The sequence below is a fragment of the Hypanus sabinus genome, chromosome 13 (assembly GCF_030144855.1).
Source record: "Hypanus sabinus isolate sHypSab1 chromosome 13, sHypSab1.hap1, whole genome shotgun sequence".
Lineage (NCBI taxonomy): Eukaryota > Metazoa > Chordata > Chondrichthyes > Myliobatiformes > Dasyatidae > Hypanus > Hypanus sabinus.
Window position 1 is genome coordinate 16,698,220 of NC_082718.1, and position 16,678 is coordinate 16,714,897.

At 38.5% G+C, this 16,678-nt stretch overlaps 1 protein-coding gene across 2 annotated transcripts in view; it reads left to right on the top strand.

Moving 5' to 3' along the window:
* The first annotated feature begins 831 nt into the window (after positions 1 to 831).
* orc5 (origin recognition complex, subunit 5) overlaps positions 832 to 16,678 on the top strand; it is a 93,654-nt gene continuing 77,807 nt past the window's right edge. The window contains exons 1-3 of one of the 2 annotated variants that reach the window (XM_059987186.1): positions 832 to 881; positions 9,743 to 9,877; positions 11,915 to 12,007. In XM_059987186.1, the coding sequence (XP_059843169.1) occupies positions 9,767 to 9,877; positions 11,915 to 12,007 (204 nt within the window). In that variant the 5' untranslated portion in view covers positions 832 to 881; positions 9,743 to 9,766. Of the gene's footprint in view, positions 882 to 5,588; positions 5,639 to 9,742; positions 9,878 to 11,914; positions 12,008 to 16,678 lie in introns of those variants that run through there. The other variant, XM_059987187.1, reaches the window with a different exon arrangement.

Consider the following 16,678-nt stretch of genomic DNA (forward strand, 5'->3'; position numbering starts at 1 on the left):
ACCATCCACTTACTTGGATAACTGCAACTCAAACACTCAAGCAGCTCAACACCAACCAGGCCAAGCAGCCCATTTTAATGGCAATCCACCTACCACCCGAATCATTTATGACCTCCACAACCTGAAAATGATGGCAGCAGAATACACCACTAAAAAGGCGCTACAGTTATATGCATAAACAACTTCAACAGCATATCTTAAAACAAAGGCCTCTAACATGATAAAGGCAAAAGGACAGCCAGAACAGGAAAGTACCACCAAGGTCTCCCTCCAAGTTACACACGACTCGCTGGGTTCCTCCAGCACCTGCAAAATTTCGTCTTCAGAAATATAATTCATAAGCTTTCTTGCAACTTACCAGGTACACTATAACACTATAATACAATTCTGCGATATAACATCTTAAGGAAAGCGGGTTACATGCTAAATTTTATTTAAAAGCTAGCAGTCCGGGATCGGGATCAGTCAGTGCGGCAACACCAAAGTTTCCAGTGCGCCAGAATAATGGAGATACAAACTTGATCAGTCCTCACAACTAATTATCAATAAGAAAACCACTTTTTCGAGTGGACCAGCCGAATATTTCCAGCATTTTTTGTTTTTATTCCCATTTTCTCGATTTTACCCAAAGCATGAAATCAGCGATCAGGTTATCAATTAAAGCTCTCAGAACCCATCTTGGTGCATGATGTGAGAAAGCTTTACATCACCCACACGAGTTTTAAACCGCTGAAATCTGTACCTTGAGAGACGCCCTGAAGTAAACTCCGATTTAAACGCGGGGAAGCGCATGTGCGCATGCGTGACGTTCTGACCTGGGTTAAAGTTCACGTGGCGCTAAAAAAAACTGGCGCGTGAAAGGGGAAAGCGAGAAAAATCAGGTAATAGTTGGGTTGATGAGAGGGAGAAAAGGCCGGTTGGTGGGGGTGTGGTTGTGGTTGGATTGGAGAGGGATATACAGAGTTGTGTGTGACAGGCGGGAGGTGCGGGTGATTAAGATGGAGCGAAGGGTGCGGGGCAGGGGAGTTTGTGGTTGACAGACGGTGCGGAGTTGAGAGGAGTGGGTGATGGTGGTGAGGGCTTTAGGTGCAGTGGGTTTAGGAGTTTGTGTGATTGGAAGGTGGGAGAGTGAGGCTTGCAGGTGACTGGGGAATGGGAGGGGTAAGAGGCACGTGTGAGTCGGTGGGTGGTGAGGCGTGCGTGTGTCTGAGTGGGGTTGTAGGATGAGGATTTTTTGGGGGGGTCATTGGGAGAGTGTGGTGTTGGTGATGTTAGGGGCTGAGGGGTACATGTGATGGGAGTTGAGGGGTGTGGGTGAAGGTAGTGAGGAGTACAGATAAGTGCTGGGTAAAGGGGAGTGAGGGGTGCGGGTGACAGGTGATGTTTGTGAATATTGTTTAGGAACTGTGTGGCCATGTGATGGTTAGGGTACTGGTCAATGGTTAGGGAGTAAGATGAGTGAAAGGATGATGGTGGAAGTATAGTAGGCAAGGTGAGGGTGTGTGTGGTAGTAGAGGAGTGAGATAGCTTGCTACTATTCCTACTCTGTTGGTTTGACTGCTCCTCTATCATAAGGTGGATGGCCTTCTAAATGATGCATGTGTAAGAAAGGTTTATTTATAAGAAGAATATTTGAAGATGAAGTAACTAATTGTTTTTGTTTGAAATGTTGCAGCCCATTCAGAATCAGAATCAGGTTTATTATCACCAGCATGTGATATGCAATTTGTTAAAGTAGCAGCAGTTCAATGCAATACATAATCTAGAAGAGAAAGATAAATAAAATAAAAATATCAACAATAAGTAAATCAGTTACAGTATATGTATGTTGAATAGATTTTTTAAAATGTGCAAAAAAACAGAAATACTATATATTTAAAAAAAGGTGAGGTCCAAGGATTCAATGTCCATTTTGGAATCAGATGGCAGAGGGGAAGAAGCTGTTCCTGAATCTTTGAGTGTGTGCCTTCAGGCTTCTGTACCTCCTACCTGATGGTAACAGTGAGAAAAGGGCATGTCCTGGGTGCTGGAGGTCCTTCATAATGGAAGTTGCCTTACTGAGGCACTGCTCGCTGAAGATGTCCTAGGTACTTTGTAGGCTAGTACCCAAGATGGAGCTTACTTGCACTCATTCCCACAAATATAAAACTGCAACGGTTGTTAGAAAAATTAAAATCCATATTTTCCTTTTATACAGAGGCATCATTTTGAACAGGAGCTGTTAGAAGTTGCATCTTGTGAACTATCTTTCATACACATTTTCCTCTGATTTCACCCTTCATATAAAAGTTGCAAAATCTTGCATTTAATTGGAACTTTGTAATCAGGATGTAATTGGGTAGGAATTTGATAAAGCACATTTTATTTCACTTTTTTCCTACATGTTATACAATATACAAGTATAATAAATTTTTAAATGCATGCTGTGTAAGTTTTACTGGATCAGGAAACTTGCAGGCCCTCAGGACCTCTGTTCTGGCTGCAAAGCTACCCATATTCCTAACGTCCAGAATTCTGCATTCTGATTCAGTGCTGCTGTGCACCCTCTCCACAGTTTGGACTGTGGCCCCAGTCTGTGCTCTAGATCACTGCCTCTGATCACATAGCCCATTTACACCAAAATATCCTAAATGGATGTAATTTCTGTGATTCAGCTGGGAAGAAAACCTTTAGCAGTCTGCCTTTTAACTGTTGCAGTTATACAATACAAATGCAAAACAAAGGATGTTCAATTACCTTGGCTATTTTGTCATCCTCTTGAAGCCATTTGGACATGTATAGCCACCTTGCTGAGTTCCCCCAGCGTGTTGTGCGTATTGCTTTGAACCCAGCATTTGCAGTGTACTTCGTGTTTTGTTCTTTGACCCTGCTCTGCCATTCATTTAAACCACAGCAGTTCATCTTTGTTGCCCTCATTTAACTGCACTATACCTAAGTGTAGAGAAATATTATCAGACTTAACGTTGTGTGACTGAGTCTTCATGACCTTCTGTGCAAAATATTTCTGATGATTCCCCATTCTCTGAATGATTGATCCATCATCGGAGTCCTAAGTGACCTATACCTAATTTTGAAACTAAGCCCTCTGGTTATGGAATCCTCAGGCATAGAGAATGTCACCACATTGAGCCCTGCAAGCAATGAGGTTGTTTCTGTTTCTTTTCTGGTTTCTGTAGAATACGTGTTTAGTCTATTCAAATCTGCCATCTAGAAATGGTTCTGGTGAATTTTTCCTGCACTCTTTTGCAATCAGCTGCAACTATCCCATGATCTATGAAGTTTAAAAAATTCTACCGTTGTATCTAAAAAAAAAAGTGAAGGGGAAATAATAAATAAGGGATGGGGTAAGAATGGGAATGACCCCATTCCCATTCTGATATGTCAATCCATGGCCACCTCTACTGTCAAGACAAAGCCACACTCAGGTTGGAGGAACAACCTCTTATATTCCGTCTTGGTAGTCTCCAACCTGACAGCATGAACATTGATTTCTCGAACTTCTGTTAATGTCCCTCCTCCCCTTCTTACCCCATCCCTTCTTTCTTTCTTTCTTTCTTTCCTTTTTTTTCTCTTTTTTCTCTCTCTGTCCCTCTCACAATAACTCCTTGCCTGCTCTCCATCTTCCCCTGGAGCTCCTGTCCCCCTTTCTTTATCCCCAGGCCTCCCATCCCATGATCCTCTCCCTTCTCTAGCCTTGTATCCCTCTTGCCAATCAACTTTCCAGCTCTTAGCTTCATCCCTCCCCCTCCTGTCTTCTATCATTTTGGATCTCCCCTCCCCCTCCCACTTTCAAATCTCTTACTATCGCTTCTTTCAGTTAGTCCTGATGAAGGGTCTCGGCCCGAAACATTGACTATACTTCTTCCTATAGATGCTGCCTGGCCTGCTGTGTTCCACCAGCATTTTGTGTGTGCATCATGAATGGTGATAATGCTTCACTCTCAGCAACTTCTGTGCACACTTAGAAAGGAAGAATAAAACTATAGCTATGAGAATCCCTGCAGTGTCCTGTGATCTCAGTCTTGGAGGCCTACATCATGCGGTCTTTCATGAAGATGAACTCTTGCAAGGCGACCGTGCCTGATGGAGTACCTGGTGGGGCTCTGAAAAAGTGTGCCAGCCAACTGGCTGGTGTGCTCAAAGACATTTTCAGTCTCATTGCTACAGTCTGAAGTTCCCACCTACTTCAAAAGAGCAACAATTATGCCAGTGCCCAAGAAGAACAGTGTGAACTGCCTTAACAACTATCACCTAGTAGCACTCACATCTACGGTAATGAAATGCTATGAGAGGTTGGTTATGGCGAGAATTAACTCCTGTCTCAACAAAGACCTGGACCAACTGCAATTTGCCTCTTGCTATAATGGGTCCTATGACAGGTGTGATCTCATTGGCTCTTCATGTCACCTTGGATCACCTGGACAATGCTAATATCTATGTCAGGAAGCTGTTCTTTGACTACAGCCCAGCATTTAAGACAATAGTTCCTACTGCTCTGAACAAAAAGTTCCTCTGTACCTCCCTCTGTAACTGGATCCTCAACTTCCTAACTGGAAGACCACAATCTGAGGAGCGAAAGTAATATCTGACAGTCAACACTGGCGTACCTCAGGGATGTGTGGTTTGCTTTCTCTACGCTTATGACTGTGTGGTTAGGCACAGCTCAAATGCCATCTATAAATTTGCTAATGATGCAACTACTGTTGGCAGAATTTCAGATGGTGATGAGAGGTCATATAGGGGAGAGAGATATATCAGCTGGTTCAGTGGTGTCATAGCAACAACCTTGCACTTGATGTCAGACAGACCAAAGAACTAATTGTCGACTTTAGAAAGGCTAAGATGAGGGAACACACACCAGTCCTCATAGAGGGATCAGAAGTGGGAACAGTGAGAAAATTTAAGTTTCTGAGTGTCAGCATCTGTGAGGGTCTATCCTGGGCCCAACATATTGATGCAGTTGCAAAGAAAGCAGCAGCTATAGTTCATTCGGAGTTTGAGGAGATTTGGTATGTCACCAAAGGCACTCTCAAACTTCTACAGATGTACTGTGGAGAGCATTCTAAGTGGCTGCATCACCAGGGGTGGGGGCTACCACACAAGATCAAAATAAGTTGCAGGTAGTTATAAACTTAGCTCCATAATAGGGACTAGCCTTCATAATATCCAGGACATTTTCAAGGAACGATGCCTCAAAAAGGCAGCATCCATCATTAATCCCCATCACCCGGAACGTGCCCTCTTATTGCTGCTGTCAGGGAAGAGGTACTGAAGGCACAGAACGATATATGAACAGCTCCTTCCCCTCTGTCATCCGATTTATGAATGGCCATTCAACCAATGAACACTACTTCACTACTTTGTGAATTTGTTTTTTTAACTGTAACTATTTAGTATATATACTTAACGTAATTTCAATTTTTTTCTCTATTATGCATTGCATTGTACTACTGCTGCAAAGGACAAGTTTCACGACATGTGATTTTGAAGTCTAAAATGCTGATTGTTTTTATACGTTATATAAAACCTAAAAAATACAAACAGAGTACAGTGTATTGTAACCTTTTGATCAAAACACTGTATCATAGGTGGAGACTGAAAACCTGCATTGTTTATTGTTGTTCAACAGCAGATTCAGGTTTGTTACCCTGCACATATATTTTCATTATATTAATTGGTCTGTAATAATTTTTACTGTTACGTACATTTGTGTGATGAACAAGTGTAAGACAAAGACTGATTATCGGTAGCACATAAATTCAGTAGGAAATTATGGCGATCCCAAGCTCTCTCGTTATGTATTCTAAAATCTGAAAAAAATCCAAAATACTTCCGGCACTCCACCAAACATTTCTGATAAGTGATACTCAACATTAATACTCAATTCTTAAATGATCCTTAGTATTCTTCTATTTTTGGTGTCTCCTAATTACAACTTCCTTGAAAACAGACATAAATTATTTGTTTAATTTATCTGCCTTTTGAAATTTTCCATTATTTATTCTCCTGCTTCTTTTGGTCAGATATCTACATTTTCCCTGCTTATCTTTTCCTTTACACACATCCAAAGAACTTGTCCTTCCTTCAGCTCCTTGACAATTTATTTTTATAGTATATTCTATCTTTTACAATGGTATTATTATACTATACTAAATACTAAAATGAGTCTTTTCTCCAGTTTGTGTAAAACCATTTCATATATGATGCATGAATTCATCCACCTACTTATTAAAAGCCATTGACTCATCTAATCTATGTCTGGTTTAAAGTCCTCCATGATTGTTGCATATCTTTCAATCTTGTTTCCTGATTTATGCCATATTAGAACTGTGGCCTGTAAATGTCTTCCATCGATGTTTTCTTCCCTCTGCTGCTTCTTGGTTCCACCTGAAAATGATTCTAGTTCTGCAACATTATTTGTAGAGCTAAGTTCATTTCTTAGCACGGTACTGATTTCACTCTTATTAATACCAGCACACCACACCTTTTCCTTTTTGCCTGTCATTCTTAGAGCATGCTTCTAACTCAATGGTTTTGGTACACTGTAGACTGAGCAAGGGGTTGATTTGAAGGGCCCAGACAGGTGTGTTCATCCCTTATTGCTACTTATCAATTTTAATCTTTTTGCTCTACCTTGCTCCTGACTAACTCCTTTATCTTGTATACAAGAAAATTCTGGCAACTAGGAGGAAATGTGTATTAGTCTGTTTGATTTCAAATTGTCACGTGTAGCGATGATATTAGCTTCACGCCCATGGCTCATTTGAAATGGAAGAGTGGTCCTTTTGTTGACATAGAATCCTTAAGGCCAGGATAGCTTCCATAAATCATCGAGGAGTTTAAAATTTCTCGTACGCTTCCATGTTATGTCATGGAGCAATTAATTTTACTGATGGCTAAGTAAATTCTTTGCCCCATTCAAACGAGTGTTGTGAGATCTTTTGCATCCACTATAAAGTAGATAACATCGTGGTTTAATATCATACTGAAAAGATATTTCTAAAAGAGTAGTACTCAGTATTAAGAGCAGAAAGTGCAGTGGTACTTAGCAAGTCAGCCACCATTCTGTGGAGAGAGAGGCAGAATCAATGTTTCAGGTCATGGAATTCATTGATTTATCTTTAAAAGACCCATATAAATTCAGTGGGGTAGTTTTCTTGAAAACTGAAATGTGAATTTTTCAAAAGAAAAGGCTTTCTTAAAGTATATTTGTAGATAAAATATTAAAATGTGGAATAAGGGGAAATACGAGGAAATGTGCAGATGCTGGAAAGTCAAGCAACACACTCAAAATGCTGGTGGAACGCAGCAGGCCAGGCATCATCTATAGGAAGAAGCACTGTCGACGTTTTGGGTCGAGACCCTTCGTCAGTCCTGACGAAAGGTCTTGGCCCGAAATGTCGACAGTGCTTCTTCCTATAGATGCTGCTTGGCCTGCTGCATTCCAACGGCATTTTGAATAAGGGGAAATGACTTGATTTGTGAGATCACCTTTCTTTTCATAAACGTTACAGCAACAACCCTTCTGTGATTTAGATCTCGGGAATTTTTGGCAAATTGAGAATCGATAGATGTTGGAAATCCAGAGCAACACAATATGCTGGAAAAACTCAGCAGGTCATGCAGCATCAACGAAGAGGAATAAGAAATCGATATTTTGGGCCAAGACCCTGATAAAAGGTCTTGGCCCAAAACATTGACTGTTCTTTCCTCTGCATAGATTCTGCCTGACCTGCTGAATTCCTCCAGCATTTTGTGCGTTACAATAAGAAATTTTCAAACATATTTGTATAATTGCATCAGTGTCAAAACTAAGCCTATTTTTCAAAGGGTGTGCATGTACTTGTGTTTAAATTTATTAATATTTTAGATTGCATTTATTGCCCTACCTTCATTGCTGTTGAGTTAAGCTATCTTCTTGAACCACTGCAACTTTGGTGACCTTACTCCCATTATGCTGTTGATTTGGAAGTTCCAGGATATAGACTCAGTGATGATGTAGGAACAAGATATATTTTCAAGTCACAATTGAATGTGATTTGCTGGGGAATATCCTAGTGGTAATGTTCCGATGTACTTGGTGTCTTGGACATTAGTGGAGAAGGAAGTAGGGAGATGCTGTTGGAGTAGGCTAGTAACTGCAGTACATTGTTTCATTCACATAAATTATACCTTTAATGTATGGAATAAATAGTTAGATGGATCACTTTGCAACCGACTGAACTTTTATTCTTTTATTTATTCCTGCCTAAGATCTCCTGACAAAATCCTCCCATATGTCTTTAGTCATACCCTGAGCATTATGCCCATTACCCCTTCTAATGGGTAACCTCCACAGATAAGATCTTCTAAATTTTTACAATCCGGCTTGTTTCATTCCTTTGCCTTCTCTCTTCAGTCCTGCAGATTCTTTCCATTCAGATACTTAATCCAGCTTTGTTTTGAAGACTGCATTTGAATCTACCTCAACATGTATTTGGCAGTGCAGTCTGGATTCCAACTATACCCACTCCCACTCTGACTTCAGTCTATGACCTCCGTACTGTTATGAGGCCCAATGAAAGCTTGAGTAACCATTCCTCAATTTTCATCAAGGCATGTTGCAGCCAGCAGTGTGGATTATCAAATACTCTAATCATAGAAAACTACCTTTTTTGCATTAAGACTGACCATTTTTACCTCCCACTTCTTTTCTGACATATTGCTGTGCTATGTATATAGATTTGAATAATTGTTTACAGTGGATTTCGGCTATTCGGCCATTAGTTAATTGGGGTAGCCACTTATTTGGGACAACTCCTAAAGAACAAAAAATAATGGAGAAAATAGCTGGGATTCCCTTTGTTTATTTGGGGCACCATGCCACTTAATTGAAACAGGAAGCTGTTGGTGCCACAGAGACCAGTTTTTAACTAGCTCCAGTTGTGGGTGCTTGTGGCTATACTGCTTAGAAGACAGTATTAAATAGTGTCGATTATGTATGTTTATGTTCAAAGAACAATGATTTTTGTCACTGATGGTGAGAAATAAGCAGTAAGACAATTTAGAACTGTTTTGCTCACCGCATTTTCAAGCCTACAGGCTTGGAGATGACAGAAACAGCCGGGCGTGAAAATGGAACTATTTCACTACTTCAACAAGTTAGGAACTAGGAAGAATTTGAAATTATCAACAATCATTATGAATGTTACAATGAAAATGGAAACTTGGAGGATGCAATTGTCGAAAGGCTATATGCCCAAAGAGTTTGTATTGATTTTGTTCCCTTGCCATCAATCAAAAGAACAAATCAGCATACACTGAATGAATTCCTCTGTTGTTAACTATTAGTAACTAATACATAGTTTTATAATACTGTAGAAATATTGGTAGTGTTCTAGTTTATTCTGTATTTCGTTTAAATACCTAATTTATTACTTAGTTTAACAGTAGTTTGTGTTTTTTTAAATATCTCTTTTATCGATTTCCATGAAACTTTGGCTAATTGTGGCAGCTGTTTAAATGGGTCAAAATGTGCTGTTCCCACTATATTTCTTTTCACTTTCTATTATCACGAAGGTATCTTCCATTATGTGAGATAACCAAGCTTCCTTGGTTATTTGTGTCAAAAATATTTTGAATATGTTATTCAGGGATGTGTTTATTATCTACCAACTTAATATATTTATTATCTGCAGACCTAAGTTAATCTAAGATGTTTAAGTTTTACAGTTGTTAATTGTTTTTATTTTGTATCCTACAGAAGGGCATTCTTAGATATTTAAAGATGACTGAGCTTGATAATGCTGAATCTCTTGAAGACAAAATCAATTTGCTGAAAGAGAAGCTGATTTGTCGAGATTCTCAGATTGTGACTCTGCTGTCACTGCTAGGAGAGGTAATTTTTATTTTAAATGTATCAGTATGAGTTAGAGGAAAGGGACAACTTTGTGTTGTGTTACTAGTTTATCAAGAATTTAAATGCAAATGATTTTGGAGTATAATTTTGCTTTTTCTTTATTTTTTTGTTTTTTTTAATTTTTATAATTTATCTTTATTATAATTTTAAATTTCATTGTTCACATTTGGACAACTTTTTTTCCACCCAAATTTCCCAAGAGTTACTGACTGTTTTGCAGGGTGGTAATCCATTGGCATTGGTTCTTATTGCATCATCTACAGTTTAGCATATTGATTTTCAATGAGGTCCTGCAGTCTGAAGATCAGTATGATATAGATTCCTGAAAGTTGACTTGCTGAGCATGCTAATTCACCTATTAAGTCTTAGAAATGTAGAAAACCTACAGCACAATACAAACCCTCAGCCCACAAAGTGGTGCCGAACATGTCCTTACCTTAGAAATTACCTAGGGTTACCCATACCCTCTATTTTTCTGAGCTCCATGTACCTGTCCAGGAGTCTCTTAAAAGATCCTATCGTATCCGCCTCCCACCACTGTTGCCGGCAGCCCATTCCACACTCTCACCACTCTGCGTAAAAAAACTTACCCCTGACATCTCCTCTGTACTTACTTTTAAGCACCTTAAAACTACCCTCTTGTGCTAGCCATTTCAGCCCTGGGAAAAAGCCTCTGACTATCCACATGATCAATGTCTCTCATCATCTTGTACTCCTCTGTCAGGTCACCTCATCCTCTGTCACTCCAAGGAGAAAAGGCCAAGTTCACTCAACCTGTTCTTATAAGGCATGCTCCCTAATCCAGGCAACATCCTTGTAAATCTCTGCACCCTTTCTATGGTTTCCACATCCTTCTTGTAGTGAGCTGACCAGAACTGAACACAGTACTCCAAGTGGGGTCTGACCAGGGTCCTATATAGCTGCAACATTGCCTCTTGGCTATTAAACTCAGTCCCATGATTGATGAAAGCCAATGCACCGTATGCCTTCTTAACGACAGAGTCAATCTGCGCAGCAGCTTTCAGTGTTTTATAGATAAAAATAATTTTGTACAACTCCAGAGTACCCCTTAATGCTCAAAAAGTAATAAACAACCTAAAAATTCATGAATTTCCTTAAAATCAATGTCAGGGATAAATACAGGCAAAACCTCACTTCATAGAAAGATTGGCATTTCAAGACTTCCTCAGTACTGCCCCTGCCAGTGCTGAGGTAAGTTGGATTCCTGACCCAGACTTTGAGCTGCAATATCTTGATCAGAGCCTGCAATGTGCTGACCTTTCTGGTAAATCCCAAACCACCTAGGCCATGTCCTGGAGAACCATTCTGGGGCTGTGGATAATGCAGTGTAGAACTCTGTCATTGATGCCTTGCCTGTCCTTGATCATTGGAGCTGTGAGTGCTGGCATCCAGTTCCTCCATACCCTCCTGTATGTGCTGCATTACCAGTTCATTGCCCTTCAACTTTTGTGAGATAATTATACTACTCTTTTGCTGTTTTTAAACTTATTATTGCATTTATTTTGGTTTAGTGTCCCAGCCAATATTTACAGTAGTTCTTAACCATGACCTAAAATATTCATGCTCACAAGACAATTTTTTATATTTACTGTATTTTCTATGTTGCAATAACAATTGCATGTTAGAAAAGTACCAACTGACTTTTGAGTGCTAGTCCTATAGCTTTATATATGACTTTGGAAAATTCCTTCATCCCTACATGCTGTTCTTCTGTCAGAATTTTGTTTGTTATTCACTGTACTTTGTAATATTTCATGTGATTTTGTGCTGAAAGTAGTATAATTCTCATTAAAAGTCTGTTGAATTATGATTATAGCTGATGTTCATGGATGTATAATACATGTTGTGTTTCTGACAGACATTCTGTTTACTTATCCATAGTATAAGATTTGTAATTTGTTTAAAACTCTAAAAGAAGACAAAAATGCATAGTTTTGGATATTGAAATAAAGGCATTCATTATTTTAATTCTATAAAATTTATTCCTTATTCTAGCCTCAACATTATAGCTACCCTTCCATTTTTGTATATGGGCACACAGCCACAGGGAAAACCTATGTGATACAAACGTTGTTGAAGACATTAAAGGTAAATAAAAAAGTTTTTGAAAATAATTATTTTTGAGTATGGTAATGTGAGAAGTGATTATTTTCAAAATATATTTGTTTTAAAAACAAATATATTATTGAAATATAAATATGTTTCAATAATGTGCATTTCCAACTAAACCCTGCTGTTATCATTGAAACATTTTTAGATTTTCAAGGCTTCTTTCTCCTTCATCTCCAATCTTAATGAAGGGTCTTGGCCTAAAACACTGACTGTTTATTCTTCTCTATTAATGTTGCCTGACCTAACTTCCTCCGGCATTTTGTCTGTTACTCTTGATTAACGGCAACTGCCGAATCGCTTGTGTTCAGATACTCTTCTCTGCTCAGAGGTCCTGAAAAATATTCTGCTAAAGTAGAAAGCAATATTTTGGGTCAACAATGGTAGTGTTATCACGTGCAGAGTAAGAAAACAGATATGAAGAAGTTTTCCTCATGTTCTTATGTTGAATGTTAGAGAGGGAGAAGACCTTTAGCCCCATGGGTCTTGGTGAGATCTTGACTATTTTCAGACCATATACCTGCATTTGCCCCTTTTTCCCCAATATCTGGTTAACATAATCTTATTAATTTCAGATGTAAAGTTATCATTTGATCGAGCATCACTCGTCAACTGCAGAGAATTCCAAACTTTCTATGCATGTCAATATGCTTCGTAACTTTATTCCTTGTAAATCTGACTTTGTTTTTTAGACCTTTTCTCCTACCCTTTGTCTTTCCAACCAGCAGAAATTATTTCTCTTTAAAGCTTCTTATAAAATAGTCATTTTTTGAAGTTTTCAAAATACCTAAGATATTTATTTATGGATGTGGCATCACAAGCGAGATTGACATCTGTTGCTCATTCCTAATAGTCCTTGAGAAGGTGCTGCCTTCTTGAAATTAAGGTACTCGTACTTTGCAGCGCTGTTAGGTTGAAAGTTCAGAACGTAGATTTAGCACTGATGACAGCATGTCAATATATTTTCAAGTTGGGATGTTTATGACCTGGAAGGGAAGTTACTGGTGGCAGTGGTCCTTTGTTGTATTAATAACCTCCAAGAGGAATTGCCCTTCGATCCATTTAATTGGGCCATGTTGGGACCAGTACATTTTGGCGCAATTAAACGAATGCCATAATTAACATGGAAATAGTTAAAAGATATAAAAAAGACAAAGTGAGCAACAAATTATGTTTTGAAATGAAATATGGAACAAATTAGAACACTACCACTTGTACTACAGTGCTGTAGAGCTGTGCACTCATTCCTAATAGTTATCGACAGAGCATTTAATTTAAAATATGCAAAATCAGCACAGACACCTGGAGCAGATAATGGACTGCCTTCATACAATGCTATTTACAATTGTGTTCTCCAAATCTTCATTTTATTTGTAACATTCAGGATGATTGTCAGTACCTTCAAATTTTTCATAGTTCCTCACTTGTTGAAGTAGTGAAATAGTTTCATTTCACTCTTGGTTTTTTTGGCGTCTCTTAAGTCTGAATGCTTGAAACCACAGTGAGCAAAACAGCTCAGAATTGTCTTACTGCTTGTTTCTCACCAACTCTCTGTGAGAAAAATCACTTTTTTTTAAACAAACACATACAAGTGTCGCTATTTGAAAACAGTTATCTCCAAGCATGGTGTAGCCTCTAATGGCTACACAAGTGCTGGTTAGAACCTGTTCAGCAATAGTCTTGTGCCCCAATTAGGCAACACAGTGTCCCAAAGAAACAAAGGGAATCCCGGCAATTTTTTGATTCGTTTTTCTTTGAGTTGTCCCAAGTAAGCTGCTGCCCCACTTAACCAATGGCCCAATTAATTCACTGTATTTATAGTTTACTTATTAAACTCCATGTATTATTATGGTAAATGTATACGACACTCCTTTGAAGGCTAATATTTTCTTAAAAGTGAGAAGACATCTATGTGACCCTGTTTGGAGGCGAAAGATGCTTAGCAAGTGTGACCAGAAATGCCCCAATTAGAAGGGTCTGCAAACCATAGTTGCTCATTCTTAACTATAAGCCATTGTTGAAAGTATATTTCAATGATTAAAGATATATTGGTTCAATGATAGTCATGAGAAAGGGTTCTTTGACTTGAAAGGTTAATTGGTTTCTCTTTTCACATGCACTGCTTGGGCTGAGATATTTCAACTTTTTCTGATTTTGCTACAGATTCCAGTATCTGCAACAATACATATTTTCCAAGAAATATTGATTACTTACAGAAGAAGCAAGCTTACAGAAGCAAGACATTTCTTTCAAAGTTTATTATTAAATTCTCCAGTTGACTTGGACCTCTTTGTTTCCCATTGGGCCTCACTCTATTAAGAATACGTGTTAGCTTGTGTACAACATCCAATCCACATTTAAAAAAAAAACAATTGTGCACAGTCACCTTCTGTTTCCTCAATAAAAGTAAATCATTCTTTGTTTCATAGCACTGCTAAGAATACAGTTGTTAATGTAGTGCAATGACTAACTGGTTCCTGAATGCTCTCTTGATTTTGAAAAGCATTTTTTCATAAATACGAACATTTTCATTATCTTTAACATCAATAGGTTTAAAGCCATCCACAACCAATTCTTTTCACCTGAAAGTGAACCCTAAAAGTTTTTCTGACATGTTGCAGTCATCTCTTGACTCCTTTTAAAATAAAAAGTAGAAAAGAGAGAGATAATGAAGCAGTAACAGCAGGAACCATTTTTGCCTGAGAACGTGAACACTTATATTTTAATTGGCATTCAAAGTAAAAACGTTCGGTCATACCCACTGACATTTACTTTGTTGTATGTAGTATTTTGCACATGTAGTCAAACCATAAAAATACCATTTCGAAGAAAGTGATTTAACATGGTGAGACTGATACTGTAATGTCATTTTTCAGTTCAGTTACTGCGGAGTTAGTAATACCTCCTTTATCATGTTGTCTTTACAAAATTAAGTCATTGTACTATTTTATAAACATTTTTTCTTTGAGACCCAAGAGGCCACAAATGCTGGAATCAGGAGTAAAAAACAAGCTGTTGGAGGAACTCAGCAGTTCAGCAGCATCTTTGGAAATAAAAGGATAGTTAGCTTACACAAGGAAATCTGCAGATGCTGGAAATTCAAGCAACACACACAAGATGCTGGTGGAACGCAGCAGGCCAGGCAGCATCTATAGGGAGAAGCACTGTCTTACTATCTTTCCTTTCAGTTAGTCCTGACGAAGGGTCTTGACCCGAAATGTCAACTGCCCTTATCCCTATAGATGCTGCCTGACCTGCTGCGTTCCACCAGTGTTTTGTGTGTGTTGCCTGAATAGTCAGCTTTTTGGGTCATGACCATTATCGTGACCATTTTACCTTAGACCTAGAATTTATTTCAACAAGGGTAAATTACTTGAACAAAGAAAATGACCAAAGCTATCTTTCTAATGAACAGGTGTCCTTTCAAGTAATTGTAGTGGAAGGTTGGTATGGACGATAAAGAGGGATAAGAAGAGGATTTTCCAATAGTGGGAGAGCATAGCCTCTGAATATTAGGACAACCTTTAGAACAGAGATGAGGAATTTCTTTGGAATTAATTGTCAGAGACAACGGTGGAAGCCAACTAATTGTGTATATTTAAAGCAAAAGTTAATAGGTTCTTAATTAATAAGTCTGGGTAAGGACATCAAAGGTTACTGGGCGAAAGCAGGAGAATCAGGTTGAAAAAGAAAATAGATCAGCCATGATCGAATGGTGGAGCAGACTCAATAGGTCATATGGCCTAATTCTGCTCCTATCTCTCATGGTCTTATGGTAATCAGCAGTTGACACAAGTCTCGTAGTAATGTAGGTACTACTAAATAGCAACAGTTCTGATCACATAGCATGCTTGGGACTTTGGTGGTGACAGACTGGCATTTTTTTTTTGGATTGTTAGGTTTTTTTATCACAGCAGACTTTAAATCTAGATTTTAAATATATTGTAATAAACTTTGCAGTGAAACCAGAAAATTTAAAGCACACAGAGTAATTGTAGCCTAGGTGGATTTCAGGGGTATGTGGGAAAGGAATATCAGGTGGGTTTCACAAAAGCAAAGGCAACATTGTTTGTGAGTCAGTTGGAGAACTATTGAAATGTTCAAATAGCAGGACAGTGGATTCTCAGAGATTTGTTGATAGTTACTGAAATGTTTAGGGTAAAGAAAGTATTGATGATCTAAAGAAAGATCAGTTCTGGAAAGTGAGTAGTATAATGAGAAAATTATGACACTAAATATAGTCAGACGTGAAGGCAAAGAATTTCCTATGCTTTTCTGCCACTATGTCGTAAGGGAATTGAATAGCAAGATTATTTGGTATTATTTTATTTTTTTAATCAACCCAGATTGTCCTATGGTGGGTAAACTTTAGATTATTGGTGACAATAGACTTGGATGTTGTTAAGAGAGTCATAATTCTCATTTGATATAACACCCCTGAACTTTTTCACTTGCTTACTGGCTGAATCTTGATTTCTTCATGACCCCAGGCCTAGGGAACTTGGTACTGCAGCCTCAGTATCTGTGTTTAATCCAGTAAAGAAAAGCCAAATGCAGCTGCAAGCTTTGAACCTTGCTGAAGGTGGTATATTCTGCTGTACTTTGGAAGTATGTAAGGAGAATTTGTGCTTTTCTACTTTTTGCCATTAT